The following is a 16,954-nucleotide window of genomic DNA, read 5'->3' as shown; positions in this document are numbered from 1 at the left end:
TACAGGATACACTGGGCCGGGAGTGAGGGCCCATCAGTTACAGGATACACTGGGCCGGGAGTGAGGGCCCATCAGTTACAGGATATACTGGGCTGTGAGTGAGGGCCCATCAGTTACAGGATACACTGGGCTGGGAGTGAGAGCCCATCAGTTACAGGTTACACGGGGCCGGGAGTGAGGGCCCATCAGTTACAGGATACACTGGGCTGGGAGTGAGGGCCCATCAGTTACAGGATACACTGGGCCGGGAGTGAGGGCCCATCAGTTACAGCGAACACTGGGCTGGGAGTGAGGGCCCATCAGTTACAGGATACACTGGGCCGGGAGTGAGGGCCCATCAGTTACAGCGAACACTGGGCTGGGAGTGAGGGCCCATCAGTAACAGCGAACACAGGGCTGGGAGTGAGGGCCCATCAGTTACAGGATACACTGGGCCGGGAGTGAGGCCTATCAGTTACAGGCTACACTGGGCTGGGAGTGAACGTCCATCATTTGCAGGCTACACTGGGCTGGGAGTGAGGGCCCATCAGTTACAGGCTACACTGGGCCGGGAGTGAGGCCCATCAGTTACAGGATACACTGGGCCGGGAGTGAGGGCCCATCAGTTACAGGATACACTGGGCCGGGAGTGAGGGCCCATCAGTTACAGGATACACTGGGCCGGGAGTGAGGCCCATCAGTTACAGGATACACTGGGCCGGGAGTGAGGCCCATCAGTTACAGGATACACTGGGCCGGGAGTGAGGGCCCATCAGTTACAGGATACACTGGGCCGGGAGTGAGGGCCATCAGTTACAGGATACACTGGGCCGGGAGTGAGGGCCCATCAGTTACAGCGAACACTGGGCTGGGAGTGAGGGCCCATCAGTTACAGGATACACTGGGCTGGGAGTGAGGGCCCATCAGTTATAGCGAACACTGGGCCGGGAGTGAGGGCGCATCAGTTACAGGATACACCGGGCCGGGAGTGAGGGCGCATCAGTTACAGGATACAATGGGCCGGGAGTGAGGGCCCATCAGTTACAGGCTACACTGGGCTGGGAGTGAGTCCCATCAGTTACAGGATACACTGGGCCGGGAGTGAGGGCCCATCAGTTACAGGATACACTGGGCCGGGAGTGAGGGCCCATCAGTTACAGGATACACTGGGCCGGGAGTGAGGGCCCATCAGTTACAGGCTACACTGGGCCGGGAGTGAGGGCCCATCAGTTACAGGATACACTGGGCTGGGAGTGAGGGCCATCAGTTACAGGCTACACTGGGCCAGGAGTGAGGGCCCATCAGTTACAGCGAACACTGGGCCGGGAGTGAGGGCCCATCAGTTACAGGATACACTGGGCCGGGAGTGAGGGCCCATCAGTTACAGGATACACTGGGCCGAGATAGAGGGCCCATCAGTTACAGGATACACTGGGCCGGGAGTGAGGGCCCATCAGTTACAGGCTACACTGGGCTGGGAGTGAGGCCCATCAGTTACAGGATACACTGGGCCGGGAGTGAGGGCCATCAGTTACAGGATACACTGGGCCGGGAGTGAGGGCCATCAGTTACAGGATACACTGGGCCGGGAGTGAGGGCCCATCAGTTACAGCGAACACTGGGCTGGGAGTGAGGGCCCATCAGTTACAGGATACACTGGGCCGGGAGTGAGGGCCCATCAGTTACAGGGTACACTGGGCCGGGAGTGAGGGCCCATCAGTTACAGGATACACTGGGCTGTGAGTGAAGGCCCATCAGTTACAGGATACACTGGGCCGGGAGTGAGGGCCATCAGTTACAGGATACACTGGGCCGGGAGTGAGGGTCCATCAGTTACAGGCTACACTGGGCTGGGAGTGAGGGCCCATCAGTTACAGGTTACACTGGGCTCGGAGTGAGGGCCCATCAGTTACAGGATACACTGGGCTGGGAGTGAGGCCCATCAGTTACAGGATACACTGGGCCGGGAGTGAGGCCCATCAGTTACAGGATACACTGGGCCGGGAGTGAGGGCCCATCAGTTACAGGCTACACTGGGCTGGGAGTGAGGGCCCATCAGTTACAGGTTACACTGGGCTCGGAGTGAGGGCCCATCAGTTACAGGATACACTGGGCCGGGAGTGAGGGCCATCAGTTACAGGATACACTGGGCTGGGAGTGAGGGTCCATCAGTAACAGCGAACACAGGGCTGGCAGTGAGGGCCCATCAGTTACAGGCTACACTGGGCTGGGAGTGAGGGCCCATCAGTTACAGGTTACACTGGGCTCGGAGTGAGGGCCCATCAGTTACAGGATACACTGGGCTGGGAGTGAGTCCCATCAGTTACAGGATACACTGGGCCGGGAGTGAGGGCCCATCAGTTACAGGATACACTGGGCCGGGAGTGAGGGCCCATCAGTTACAGCGAACACTGGGCTGGGAGTGAGGGCCCATCAGTAACAGGATACACTGGGCCGGGAGTGAGGGCCCATCAGTTACAGGATACACTGGGCCGGGAGTGAGGGCCCATCAGTTACAGCGAACACTGGGCTGGGAGTGAGTCCCATCAGTTACAGGATACACTGGGCTGGGAGTGAGGCCCATCAGTTACAGGGTACACTGGGCTGTGAGTGAGGGCCCATCAGTTACAGGATACACTGGGCCGGGAGTGAGGGCCCATCAGTTACAGGATACACTGGGCCGGGAGTGAGGGCCCATCAGTTACAGCGAACACTGGGCTGGGAGTGAGGGCCCATCAGTTACAGGTTACACTGGGCTCGGAGTGAGGGCCCATCAGTTACAGGATACACTGGGCCGGGAGTGAGGGCCCATCAGTTACAGGCTACACTGGGCTGGGAGTGAACATCCATCAGTTGCAGGCTACACTGGGCTGGGAGTGAGGCCCATCAGTTACAGGATACACTGGGCTGGGAGTGAGGGCCATCAGTTACAGGCGACACTGGGCTGGGAGTGAACATCCATCAGTTGCAGGCTACACTGGGCTGGGAGTGAGGCCCATCAGTTACAGGATACACTGGGCTGGGAGTGAGGGCCATCAGTTACAGGATACACTGGGCCGGGAGTGAGGGCCCATCAGTTGCAGGCTACACTGGGCCGGGAGTGAGGGCCATCAGTTACAGGTTACACTGGGCTGTGAGTGAGGGCCATCAGTTACAGGATACACTGGGCTGGGAGTGAGGGCCATCAGTTACAGGCTACACTGGGCCGGGAGTGAGGGCCCATCAGTTACAGGATACACTGGGCCGGGAGTGAGGGCCCATCAGTTACAGGATACACTGGGCTGGGAGTGAGGGCCATCAGTTGCAGGCTACACTGGGCCGGGAGTGAGGGCCCATCAGTTACAGGATACACTGGGCCGGGAGTGAGGGCCCATCAGTTACAGGCTACACTGGGCCGGGAGTAAGGGCCCATCAGTTACAGGATACACTGGGCTGGGAGTGAGGGCCATCAGTTACAGGCTACACTGGGCCGGGAGTGAGGGCCCATCAGTTACAGCGAACACTGGGCCGGGAGTGAGGGCCCATCAGTTACAGGATACACTGGGCCGGGAGTGAGGGCCCATCAGTTACAGGATACACTGGGCCGGGAGTGAGGCCCATCAGTTACAGGATACATTGGGCCGGGAGTGAGGGCCATCAGTTACAGGATACACTGGGCTGGGAGTGAGGGCCCATCAGTTACAGGATACACTGGGCTGTGAGTGAGGGCCATCAGTTACAGGCTACACTGGGCTGGGAGTGAGGGCCCATCAGTTACAGGAAACGGTCCCTGGGCTGGGAGTGAGGCCCATCAGTTACAGGATACACTGGGCTGTGAGTGAGGGCCATCAGTTACAGGATACACTGGGCTGGGAGTGAGGGCCCATCAGTTACAGGATACACTGGGCTGTGAGTGAGGGCCATCAGTTACAGGCTACACTGTGCCGGGAGTGAGGGCCCATCTGTTACAGCGAACACTGGGCCGGGAGTGAGGGTCCATCAGTTACAGCGAACACTGGGCTGGGAGTGAGGGCCCATCAGTTACAGGATACACTGGGCCAGGAGTGAGGGCCATCAGTTACAGGCTACACTGGGCCGGGAGTGAGGGTCCATCAGTTACAGCGAACACTGGGCCGGGAGTGAGGGTCCATCAGTTACAGCGAACACTGGGCTGGGAGTGAGGGCCCATCAGTTACAGGATACACTGGGCCGGGAGTGAGGGCCCATCAGTTACAGGCTACACTGGGCTGGGAGTGAGGCCCATCAGTTACAGGATACACTGGGCCGGGAGTGAGGCCCATCAGTTACAGGATACACTGGGCCGGGAGTGAGGGCCATCAGTTACAGGATACACTGGGCCGGGAGTGAGGGCCCATCAGTTACAGCGAACACTGGGCTGGGAGTGAGGGCCCATCAGTTACAGGATACACTGGGCCGGGAGTGAGGGCCCATCAGTTACAGCGTACACTGGGCTGTGAGTGAAGGCCCATCAGTTACAGGCTACACTGGGCTGGGAGTGAGGGCCCATCAGTTACAGGTTACACGGGGCCGGGAGTGAGGGCCCATCAGTTACAGGATACACTGGGCCGGGAGTGAGGGCCCATCAGTTACAGGATACACTGGGCCGGGAGTGAGGGCCCATCAGTTACAGGATATACTGGGCTGTGAGTGAGGGCCCATCAGTTACAGGATACACTGGGCTGGGAGTGAGAGCCCATCAGTTACAGGTTACACGGGGCCGGGAGTGAGGGCCCATCAGTTACAGGATACACTGGGCTGGGAGTGAGGGCCCATCAGTTACAGGATACACTGGGCCGGGAGTGAGGGCCCATCAGTTACAGCGAACACTGGGCTGGGAGTGAGGGCCCATCAGTTACAGGATACACTGGGCCGGGAGTGAGGGCCCATCAGTTACAGCGAACACTGGGCTGGGAGTGAGGGCCCATCAGTAACAGCGAACACAGGGCTGGGAGTGAGGGCCCATCAGTTACAGGATACACTGGGCCAGGAGTGAGGCCTATCAGTTACAGGCTACACTGGGCTGGGAGTGAACGTCCATCATTTGCAGGCTACACTGGGCTGGGAGTGAGGGCCCATCAGTTACAGGCTACACTGGGCCGGGAGTGAGGCCCATCAGTTACAGGATACACTGGGCCGGGAGTGAGGGCCCATCAGTTACAGGATACACTGGGCCGGGAGTGAGGGCCCATCAGTTACAGGATACACTGGGCCGGGAGTGAGGCCCATCAGTTACAGGATACACTGGGCCGGGAGTGAGGCTCATCAGTTACAGGATACACTGGGCCGGGAGTGAGGGCCCATCAGTTACAGGATACACTGGGCCGGGAGTGAGGGCCATCAGTTACAGGATACACTGGGCCGGGAGTGAGGGCCCATCAGTTACAGCGAACACTGGGCTGGGAGTGAGGGCCCATCAGTTACAGGATACACTGGGCTGGGAGTGAGGGCCCATCAGTTATAGCGAACACTGGGCCGGGAGTGAGGGCGCATCAGTTACAGGATACACTGGGCCGGGAGTGAGGGCGCATCAGTTACAGGATACAATGGGCCGGGAGTGAGGGCCCATCAGTTACAGGCTACACTGGGCTGGGAGTGAGTCCCATCAGTTACAGGATACACTGGGCCGGGAGTGAGGGCCCATCAGTTACAGGATACACTGGGCCGGGAGTGAGGGCCCATCAGTCACAGCGAACACTGGGCTGGGAGTGAGGGCCCATCAGTTACAGGATACACTGGGCCGGGAGTGAGGGCTCATCAGTTACAGCGAACACTGGGCTGGGAGTGAGGGCCCATCAGTTACAGGATGCACTGGGCCGGGAGTGAGGACCCATCAGTTACAGCGAACACTGGGCTGGGAGTGAGGGCCCATCAGTTACAGGATACACTGGGCCGGGAGTGAGGGCTCATCAGTTACAGCGAACACTGGGCCGGGAGTGAGGGCCCATCAGTTACAGCGAACACAGGGCTGGCAGTGAGGGCCCATCAGTTACATGTTACACTGGGCTCGGAGTGAGGGCCCATCAGTTACAGGATACACTGGGCCGGGAGTGAGGCCTATCAGTTACAGGCTACACTGGGCTGGGAGTGAACGTCCATCATTTGCAGGCTACACTGGGCCGGGAGTGAGGCCCATCAGTTACAGGATGCACTGGGCCGGGAGTGAGGACCCATCAGTTACAGGCTACACTGGGCTGGGAGTGAGGGCCCATCAGTTGCAGGATACACTGGGCCGGGAGTGAGGCCCATCAGTTACAGGATGCACTGGGCCGGGAGTGAGGCCCATCAGTTACAGGATACACTGGGCTGTGAGTGAGGGCCCATCAGTTACAGGATACACTGGGCCGGGAGTGAGGGCCCATCAGTTACAGGATACACTGGGCCGGGAGTGAGGCCCATCAGTTACAGGATACACTGGGCCGGGAGTGAGGCCCATCAGTTACAGGATACACTGGGCCAGGAGTGAGGGCCCATCAGTTACAGGATACACTGGGCCGGGAGTGAGGCCCATCAGTTACAGGCTACACTGGGCCGGGAGTGAGGCCCATCAGTTACAGGATACACTGGGCCGGGAGTGAGGCCCATCAGTTACAGGATACACTGGGCTGGGAGTGAGGGCCATCAGTTACAGGATACACTGGGCCGGGAGTGAGGGCCCATCAGTTGCAGGCTACACTGGGCCGGGAGTGAGGGCCATCAGTTACAGGTTACACTGGGCTGTGAGTGAGGGCCATCAGTTACAGGATACACTGGGCTGGGAGTGAGGGCCATCAGTTACAGGCTACACTGGGCCGGGAGTGAGGGCCCATCAGTTACAGGATACACTGGGCCGGGAGTGAGGGCCCATCAGTTACAGGATACACTGGGCTGGGAGTGAGGGCCATCAGTTGCAGGCTACACTGGGCCGGGAGTGAGGGCCCATCAGTTACAGGATACACTGGGCCGGGAGTGAGGGCCCATCAGTTACAGGCTACACTGGGCCGGGAGTAAGGGCCCATCAGTTACAGGATACACTGGGCTGGGAGTGAGGGCCATCAGTTACAGGCTACACTGGGCCGGGAGTGAGGGCCCATCAGTTACAGCGAACACTGGGCCGGGAGTGAGGGCCCATCAGTTACAGGATACACTGGGCCGGGAGTGAGGGCCCATCAGTTACAGGATACACTGGGCCGGGAGTGAGGCCCATCAGTTACAGGATACATTGGGCCGGGAGTGAGGGCCATCAGTTACAGGATACACTGGGCTGGGAGTGAGGGCCCATCAGTTACAGGATACACTGGGCTGTGAGTGAGGGCCATCAGTTACAGGCTACACTGGGCTGGGAGTGAGGGCCCATCAGTTACAGGAAACGGTCCCTGGGCTGGGAGTGAGGCCCATCAGTTACAGGATACACTGGGCTGTGAGTGAGGGCCATCAGTTACAGGATACACTGGGCTGGGAGTGAGGGCCCATCAGTTACAGGATACACTGGGCTGTGAGTGAGGGCCATCAGTTACAGGCTACACTGTGCCGGGAGTGAGGGCCCATCAGTTACAGCGAACACTGGGCCGGGAGTGAGGGTCCATCAGTTACAGCGAACACTGGGCTGGGAGTGAGGGCCCATCAGTTACAGGATACACTGGGCCAGGAGTGAGGGCCATCAGTTACAGGCTACACTGGGCCGGGAGTGAGGGTCCATCAGTTACAGCGAACACTGGGCCGGGAGTGAGGGTCCATCAGTTACAGCGAACACTGGGCTGGGAGTGAGGGCCCATCAGTTACAGGATACACTGGGCCGGGAGTGAGGGCCCATCAGTTACAGGCTACACTGGGCTGGGAGTGAGGCCCATCAGTTACAGGATACACTGGGCCGGGAGTGAGGCCCATCAGTTACAGGATACACTGGGCCGGGAGTGAGGGCCATCAGTTACAGGATACACTGGGCCGGGAGTGAGGGCCCATCAGTTACAGCGAACACTGGGCTGGGAGTGAGGGCCCATCAGTTACAGGATACACTGGGCCGGGAGTGAGGGCCCATCAGTTACAGCGTACACTGGGCTGTGAGTGAAGGCCCATCAGTTACAGGCTACACTGGGCTGGGAGTGAGGGCCCATCAGTTACAGGTTACACGGGGCCGGGAGTGAGGGCCCATCAGTTACAGGATACACTGGGCCGGGAGTGAGGGCCCATCAGTTACAGGATACACTGGGCCGGGAGTGAGGGCCCATCAGTTACAGGATATACTGGGCTGTGAGTGAGGGCCCATCAGTTACAGGATACACTGGGCTGGGAGTGAGAGCCCATCAGTTACAGGTTACACGGGGCCGGGAGTGAGGGCCCATCAGTTACAGGATACACTGGGCTGGGAGTGAGGGCCCATCAGTTACAGGATACACTGGGCCGGGAATGAGGGCCCATCAGTTACAGCGAACACTGGGCTGGGAGTGAGGGCCCATCAGTTACAGGATACACTGGGCCGGGAGTGAGGGCCCATCAGTTACAGCGAACACTGGGCTGGGAGTGAGGGCCCATCAGTAACAGCGAACACAGGGCTGGGAGTGAGGGCCCATCAGTTACAGGATACACTGGGCCGGGAGTGAGGCCTATCAGTTACAGGCTACACTGGGCTGGGAGTGAACGTCCATCATTTGCAGGCTACACTGGGCTGGGAGTGAGGGCCCATCAGTTACAGGCTACACTGGGCCGGGAGTGAGGCCCATCAGTTACAGGATACACTGGGCCGGGAGTGAGGGCCCATCAGTTACAGGATACACTGGGCCGGGAGTGAGGGCCCATCAGTTACAGGATACACTGGGCCGGGAGTGAGGCCCATCAGTTACAGGTTACACTGGGCCGGGAGTGAGGCCCATCAGTTACAGGATACACTGGGCCGGGAGTGAGGGCCCATCAGTTACAGGATACACTGGGCCGGGAGTGAGGGCCATCAGTTACAGGATACACTGGGCCGGGAGTGAGGGCCCATCAGTTACAGCGAACACTGGGCTGGGAGTGAGGGCCCATCAGTTACAGGATACACTGGGCTGGGAGTGAGGGCCCATCAGTTATAGCGAACACTGGGCCGGGAGTGAGGGCGCATCAGTTACAGGATACACTGGGCCGGGAGTGAGGGCGCATCAGTTACAGGATACAATGGGCCGGGAGTGAGGGCCCATCAGTTACAGGCTACACTGGGCTGGGAGTGAGTCCCATCAGTTACAGGATACACTGGGCCGGGAGTGAGGGCCCATCAGTTACAGGATACACTGGGCCGGGAGTGAGGGCCCATCAGTCACAGCGAACACTGGGCTGGGAGTGAGGGCCCATCAGTTACAGGATACACTGGGCCGGGAGTGAGGGCTCATCAGTTACAGCGAACACTGGGCTGGGAGTGAGGGCCCATCAGTTACAGGATGCACTGGGCCGGGAGTGAGGACCCATCAGTTACAGCGAACACTGGGCTGGGAGTGAGGGCCCATCAGTTACAGGATACACTGGGCCGGGAGTGAGGGCTCATCAGTTACAGCGAACACTGGGCCGGGAGTGAGGGCCCATCAGTTACAGCGAACACAGGGCTGGCAGTGAGGGCCCATCAGTTACATGTTACACTGGGCTCGGAGTGAGGGCCCATCAGTTACAGGATACATTGGGCCGGGAGTGAGGCCTATCAGTTACAGGCTACACTGGGCCGGGAGTGAGGCCCATCAGTTACAGGATACACTGGGCCGGGAGTGAGGCCCATCAGTTACAGGATACACTGGGCGGCGAGTGAGGCCCATCAGTTACAGGATACACTGGGCCGGGAGTGAGGGCCCATCAGTTACAGGATACACTGGGCTGTGAGTGAGGGCCCATCAGTTACAGGATACACTGGGCTGGGAGTGAGGGCCCATCAGTTACAGGATACACTGGGCTGTGAGTGAGGGCCCATCAGTTACAGGATACACTGGGCCGGGAGTGAGGGCCCATCAGTTACAGGATACACTGGGCTGGGAGTGAGGCCCATCAGTTACAGGATACACTGGGCCGGGAGTGAGGCCCATCAGTTACAGGATACACTGGGCCGGGAGTGAGGGCCCATCAGTTACAGGATACACTGGGCCGGGAGTGAGGCCCATCAGTTACAGGCTACACTGGGCCGGGAGTGAGGCCCATCAGTTACAGGATACACTGGGCCGGGAGTGAGGCCCATCAGTTACAGGATACACTGGGCCGGGAGTGAGGCCCATCAGTTACAGGCTACACTGGGCCGGGAGTGAGGGCCCATCAGTTACAGGATACACTGGGCCGGGAGTGAGGGCCCATCAGTTACAGGATACACTGGGCCGGGAGTGAGGGCCCATCAGTTACAGGATACACTGGGTCGGGAGTGAGGCCCATCAGTTACAGCGAACACTCACTGGATTGGGTTGCTCCCGTGTTTGACTCTTCTGGCTCTGCAGGCTGACGATCTCGGTTTGTGAGCTGGAATGGGACATCCCTTCAAAGAATGGCCTGTAACAGTCAGAAGAAAGTTGACGTTACTCTCTGAAGAACGTACAGAAACAAAGACGGACGTTAAAGACCGAGCTGTGGCCTGCCCGGGATTTTAGTGAAGATGTGATGGATAAAGAAAAGTTTTGTGTATTTCGCGACACCTGTGCAGACAGATCCTGGCTCCCAGCTCTGCACAGCTCAGCTCAGGGCATGTTCTCGGTCTCAGGACATCCTGTCTGTTGGGCTGTGCACCGGATTCCAAAGTCAGGGACCACCCCAACACAGTGACCTCTCCAAAAACAACCGAAACAAAAGAAGTAGTATTGTGTGTCAGCTGTGACTCAGCTGGTGGCATGCTCATATCCGCGTTAGAAGGTTGTGGGGCGTTAGAAGGTCGTGGGGCGTTCGAAGGTCATGGTTCAAGCCGCACTACAGATACCTGAAGACAAAATCCAGGCTGGCTGTTAACTGTGAGGTGCCCAGCAGGACACTGAATTGCTACAACACCAACTGCAAGGCTCAAACACGGGTTAGGCCGCAGCTAGAGTACTGCGTGCAGTTCTGGTCACCACATTACAGGAAAGATGTGATTGCACTGGAGAGGGTACAGAGGAGATTTACAAGAATGTTGCCTGGACTGGAGAATTTTAGCTATGAGGCAAGATTGGATAGGCTAGGTCTGTTTTCTTTGGAACAGAGGAGGCTGAGGGGAGACCTGATTGAGGTGTATAAAATTATGAGGGGCCTGGATAGAGTGGATAGGAAGGACCTGCTTCCCTCGGCAGAGGGGTCAACAACCAGGGGGCATAGATTTAAAGTAATTGGGGGGAGGTTTAGAGGGGATTTGATGGGAAATTTCTTCACCCAGAGGGTGGTGGGGGTCTGGAACTCACTGCCTGAAAGGGTGGTAGAGGCAGAAACCCTCACCACATTTAAACAGTACCTGGATGTGCCCCTGAAGTGCTGTAACCTACAGGGCTACGGACCGAGAGCTGGGAAGTGGGAATGGCTGGGTAGCTCTTGGTCGGCCGGCGCAGACACGATGGGCCGAATGGCCTCCTTCCGTGCTGTTATCACATACCCCCCAATCACCCCGCGATCACACACCCTCCAATCACCCCGCTATCACACACCCCCCAATCACCCCGCTATCACACCCCCCAATCACCCCACTATCACACCCCCCAATCACCCCGCTATCACACACACCCCAATCACCCCGTTATCACACACCCCCCAATCACCCCGTTATCACACACACCCCAATCACCCCGCTATCACACACACCCCAATCACCCCGCTATCACACACCCCCAATCACCCCGCTATCACACACCCCCCAATCACCCCGCTATCACACACACCCCAATCACCCCGTTATCACACACCCCCCAATCACCCCGTTATCACACACCCCCCAATCACCCCGTTATCACACCCCCCAATCACCCCGTTATCACACACCCCAATCACCCCGCTATCACACACCCCCCAATCACCCCGCTATCACACACACCCCAATCACCCCGCTATCACACACCCTCCAATCACCCCGCTATCACACCCCCCAATCACCCCACTATCACACCCCCCAATCACCCCGCTATCACACCCCCCAATCACCCCGCTATCACACACCACCCAATCACCCCGCTATCACACACACCCCAATCAGCCCGTTATCACACCCCCCCCAATCACCCCGTTATCACACACCCCCCAATCACCCCGTTATCACACACACCCCAATCACCCCGTTATCACACACCCCCCAATCACCCCGCTATCACACACCCCCCAATCACCCCGCTATCACACACACCCCAATCACCCCGCTATCACACACCCCCCAATCACCCCGCTATCACACACACCCCAATCACCCCGCTATCACACACCCCAATCACCCCGTTATCACACACCCCCCAATCACCCCGCTATCACACACCCCCCAATCACCCCGCTATCACACACCCCCCAATCACCCCGCTATCACACACACCCCAATCAGCCCGTTATCACACACCCCCCAATCACCCCGTTATCACACCCCCCAATCACCCCGCTATCACACACACCCCAATCACCCCACTATCACACCCCCCAATCACCCCGCTATCACACACACCCCAATCACCCCGCTATCACACCCCCCAATCACCCCGCTATCACACACACCCCAATCACCCCGCTATCACACCCCCCAATCACCCCGCTATCACACACCCGCCAATCACCCCGCTATCACACACACCCCAATCACCCCGCTATCACACCCCCCAATCATCCCGCTATCACACACCCCCCAATCATCCCGCTATCACACACCCCCCAATCACCCCGCTATCACACACACCCCAATCAGCCCGTTATCACACACCCCCCAATCACCCCGCTATCACACACCCCCCAATCACCCCACAAAAGAATAATGAGTGGGAGGCATTCTGACAGATGCCTTTCCTGCAGCTCTGTAGTCAGACAATCACAGAACGGTTATGTCATGTATTACACCATCTTGCAATGACATAGCCATGTAACTGTAACTCATGTACACTTAAATTATACCCTAGAAATGCACACCCTGACCACAGAGGGTGAACTTGCGGGAGACACTCCTCACCTGGGTTTCCAGGTATAAAAGGGCAGGTCCCACCCAGGGTCAGCACTCCTTGGTCCTGGGAATAAAGGTGAAGGTCACAGAGTGACTGTGTCTGATATATCCTTGCCTCGTGTGAGTTTGTAGTAAGGTGCAGGGACACTATATTTGGCGACGAGAAACGGGAATCACCGAACCACGAGGATGGCCACCGGTGGCACAGAGGAACGTTACTGTGTGGGTGAGGACTGGGATGACTTTGTGGAAAGACTCCAGCAGAGCTTTGTCACAAAGGACTGGCTGGAAGAGACAGCGGCTGACAAGCGGAGGGCGCATCTACTGACCAGCTGTGGTCCACAGACGTATGCATCTACTGACCAGCTGTGGTCCACAGACGTATGCATCTACTGACCAGCTGTGGTCCACAGACGTATGCATCTACTGACCAGCTGTGGTCCACAGACGTATGCATCTACTAACCAGCTGTGGTCCACAGACGTATGCATCTACTGACCAGCTGTGGTCCACAGACGTATGCTTCTACTGACCAGCTGTGGTCCACAGACGTATGCATCTACTGACCAGCTGTGGTCCACAGACGTATGCATCTACTGACCAGCTGTGGTCCACAGACGTATGCATCTACTGACCAGCTGTGGTCCACAGACGTATGCATCTACTGACCAGCTGTGGTCCACAGACGTATGCATCTACTAACCAGCTGTGGTCCACAGACGTATGCATCTACTGACCAGCTGTGGTCCACAGACGTATGCTTCTACTGACCAGCTGTGGTCCACAGACGTATGCATCTACTGACCAGCTGTGGTCCACAGACGTATGCGCTGATGAAAGACCTACTCGCACCCCAAAAGCCGGTGGACAAGTCCTTTGAAGAGCTCAGCCAGCTGATCAGTGAGCATCTCAAGCCAGCAAGTAGCGTACACATGGCCCGGCACCGGTTCTACTCTCACCGGCGTCGGGAGGGACAAAGCGTCTCGGACTTCGTGGCGGAACTGCGGCGCTTGGCCAGTCTCTGTAAGTTCTCCGATGCCTGCAGGGGGGAGATGTTAAGGGACTTTTTCATCGAGGGTATTAATCATGCCGGCATTTTCAGGAAGCTCAGAGAGACCAAGGACTTGACTTTAGAAGGGGCGGCGTTGAAAGCTCAGACCTTTATGGCAGGGAAAGAGGAGACCAAACTAATTTACACACGCAGCCCTGGTCCCAACGTGGTGATGGACCAGGGAGTTAACATTGTGAACACAGCTCGAGACCCCGCGGGCAGACAAAGGCATTTCAAAACCGCCCAGGCAGCAACAGGCTCTAGGGTGGGCCCACAACAGGGACAATGGAGAGGGGATTGGCAATTCACGCCATCTCGAGGAACAATGTGTCCCGCGATGGGACCATTAACACCCACCATCAGAGTGCTTAGAAACAGCCAAATGGGCAATCAGAGAGGAATGCTGGGAAATAGTCCCTTTGTTAACAGCAATCTCAATCTCAGCTCATGCTGGAGGTGCGGGGGGTAGACACACTGCGAGAAGCTGCAGGTTCCAGCAATCTATCTGTAGGATTTGTAATGTCAGTGGACACTTGGCCAGGATGTGCAAAAAGGCTGTAGAGAGGCTAATCTGCGAGACAGAGGAACCGGACGAGGGGTCTGCAATGCAGGATGATGCCTGGGGAAAAGCCATGGATGCTGAAGTTCAGCGGGTTCATGTGGCTGACGTCCACAGCTCATAGACTAAAGCGCCACCCATGATGATGAAAGTTTTATTGAATGGCATCCCGGTTCACATGGAGCTGGATACGGGAGCTAGCCAGCCACTCATGAATGCCCAACAATTTGAGAGACTATGGCCACACAGAGCTAGCAGGCCCAAACTGGAACGCATTGAGATGCAGCTACGGACGTACACCAAAGAGATCATCCCAGTGCTGGGCAGTGCAAACTTGGTGGTAACACATAATGGATTACAGAACCGGCTGCCACTCTGGGTCGTCCCGGGAAATGGCCCCGCGCTCTTGGGGAGGAGTTGGTTAGCTGAGATGAAATGGAAATGGGGGGATGTGTACGCCATTTCATCTGTGGAGCGAAGTTCATGCTCACAGGTCCTGCAAAAATTCAGGTCACTGTTTCACCTGGTGTCGGAACGTTCAAGGGCACTAAAGTAGTGATACACATCACTCCGGACACCAGACCAGTGCACCACAAGGCCAGAGCGGTGCCGTACGTGATGCGTGAAAAAATTGAATGTGAACTGGACAGGCTGCTCAGAGAGGGCATAATTTCGGCCGTTGAATTCAGCGACTGGGCAAGTCCCATTGTTCCTGTGTTTAAAGCAGACGGCTCGGTCAGGATTTGTGGTGACTACAAAGCCACCATCAACCGAGTGTCGCTGCAAGACCAATACCCGCTCCCGAGAGCGGAGGACCTTTTTGCCACGCTGGCAGGTGGTAAGCTGTTCACGAAGCTGGACCTCACTTTGGCCGACATGACTCAGGAACAGACTGAAGAACCAAGCTTCTGACCAACATCACGACACACAAGGGATTATTTATCTACAACAGGTGTCCGTTTGGCATTCGTTCGGCAGCAGCTATCTTTCAGAGAAACATGGAAAGCTTGCTCAAACCCATTCCTGGAACGATCGTATTCCAGGACGACATCCTAATAACGGGTCGAGACACCGAGGAACACCTTCACAACCTGGAGGAGGTGCTACGCCGATTGGATCGGGTAGGCTTGCGGCTGAAAAAGGCCAAGTGCGTGTTTTTGGCCCCGGAGGTGGAGTTTTTGGGCAGGAGGGTTGCCGCAGACGGGATCCGGCCCACTGAATCAAAAACGGAGGTGATTCACCGGGCACCCAGGCCCGGCAACACGTCGGAGTTGTGATCATTCCTGGGACTTTGGAACTATTTTGGGAACTTTCTGCTGAACTTAAGCACATTGTTGGAGCCGTTACACATGTTCCTGCGGAAAGGTTGTGAATGGTTTTGGGGGGACTGTCAAGAACCGGCTTTCAATAAGGCGAGGAACCTGCTGTGTTCCAATTGTTGACCTTGTATGACCCCTGTAAAAAACTGGTTTTAACATGCGATGCATCATCCTACAGGGTTGGGTGTGTGTTGCAGGGTAACGATGACGGCCGACTCCAACCGGTGGCTTACGCCTCCAGGTCGCTCTCCCAGGCAGAGCGTGGATACGGCGCGGTCGAGAAGGAGGCACTCGCGTGTGTGTACGGTGTGAAAAAGATGCACCAGTACCTTTTTGGTAGACGGTTCGAGCTAGAGACGGACCACAAGCCGTTAACATCCCTGTTGTCTGACAGCAAGGCTGTCAATGTCAATGCGTCAGCTCACATACAGCGCTGAGCTCTCACACTGGCTGCGTATGACTACACCATACGGCACTGGCCAGGCACCGAAAATTGCACTGACGCGCTCAGCAGGTTCCCACTGGCCACCACCGAGGGGGCGTCGGAGCAGAGCGCCGAGATGGTGATGGCCGTTGAGGCTTTTGACACTGCGGGCTCCTCCATCACAGCCCGCCAGATCAAACTCTGGACCAACAGGGACCCCCTCCTATCCATGATAAAGAAATGTGTCCTGACTGGGGATTGTGCGCCCGCACACAGGGCATGCCCCGAGGAGGTCAGACCGTTTCAGAGACGGATGGATGAACTCTCCATCCAAGCCGACTGCCTGTTATGGGGCAGCCGGGTAGTCATGCCCCAGAAAGGAAGGGAAGCGTTCATCAGGGAACTCCATAGCGAGCACCCAGGCATCGTGTTAATGAAGGCCATTGCCCGGTCACACGTGTGGTGGCCGGGGATTGACTCAGACCTGGAACACTGGGTTCGCAGGTGCACGACGTGTGCTCAGCTGGGCAATGCCCCCAGGGAGGCCCCACTCAGCCCG

At 57.4% G+C, this 16,954-nt stretch overlaps 1 protein-coding gene across 1 annotated transcript in view; it reads right to left on the bottom strand.

Moving 5' to 3' along the window:
• LOC139252633 (phosphofurin acidic cluster sorting protein 2-like) overlaps nucleotides 1-16,954 on the bottom strand; it is a 469,430-nt gene that overhangs the window by 431,869 nt on the left and 20,607 nt on the right. Inside the window, exon 6 of the mRNA XM_070873440.1 lies at nucleotides 10,353-10,446. Within this exon, the coding sequence (XP_070729541.1) occupies nucleotides 10,353-10,446 (94 nt within the window). The remainder of the gene's footprint in view (nucleotides 1-10,352; nucleotides 10,447-16,954) is intronic.

This window comes from Pristiophorus japonicus, unplaced genomic scaffold (assembly GCF_044704955.1).
Source record: "Pristiophorus japonicus isolate sPriJap1 unplaced genomic scaffold, sPriJap1.hap1 HAP1_SCAFFOLD_471, whole genome shotgun sequence".
NCBI classification, from domain to species: domain Eukaryota; kingdom Metazoa; phylum Chordata; class Chondrichthyes; family Pristiophoridae; genus Pristiophorus; species Pristiophorus japonicus.
The sequence above is the reverse complement of the archived record's forward strand: the minus strand, read 5'-3'. Positions and strand labels throughout refer to the sequence as shown.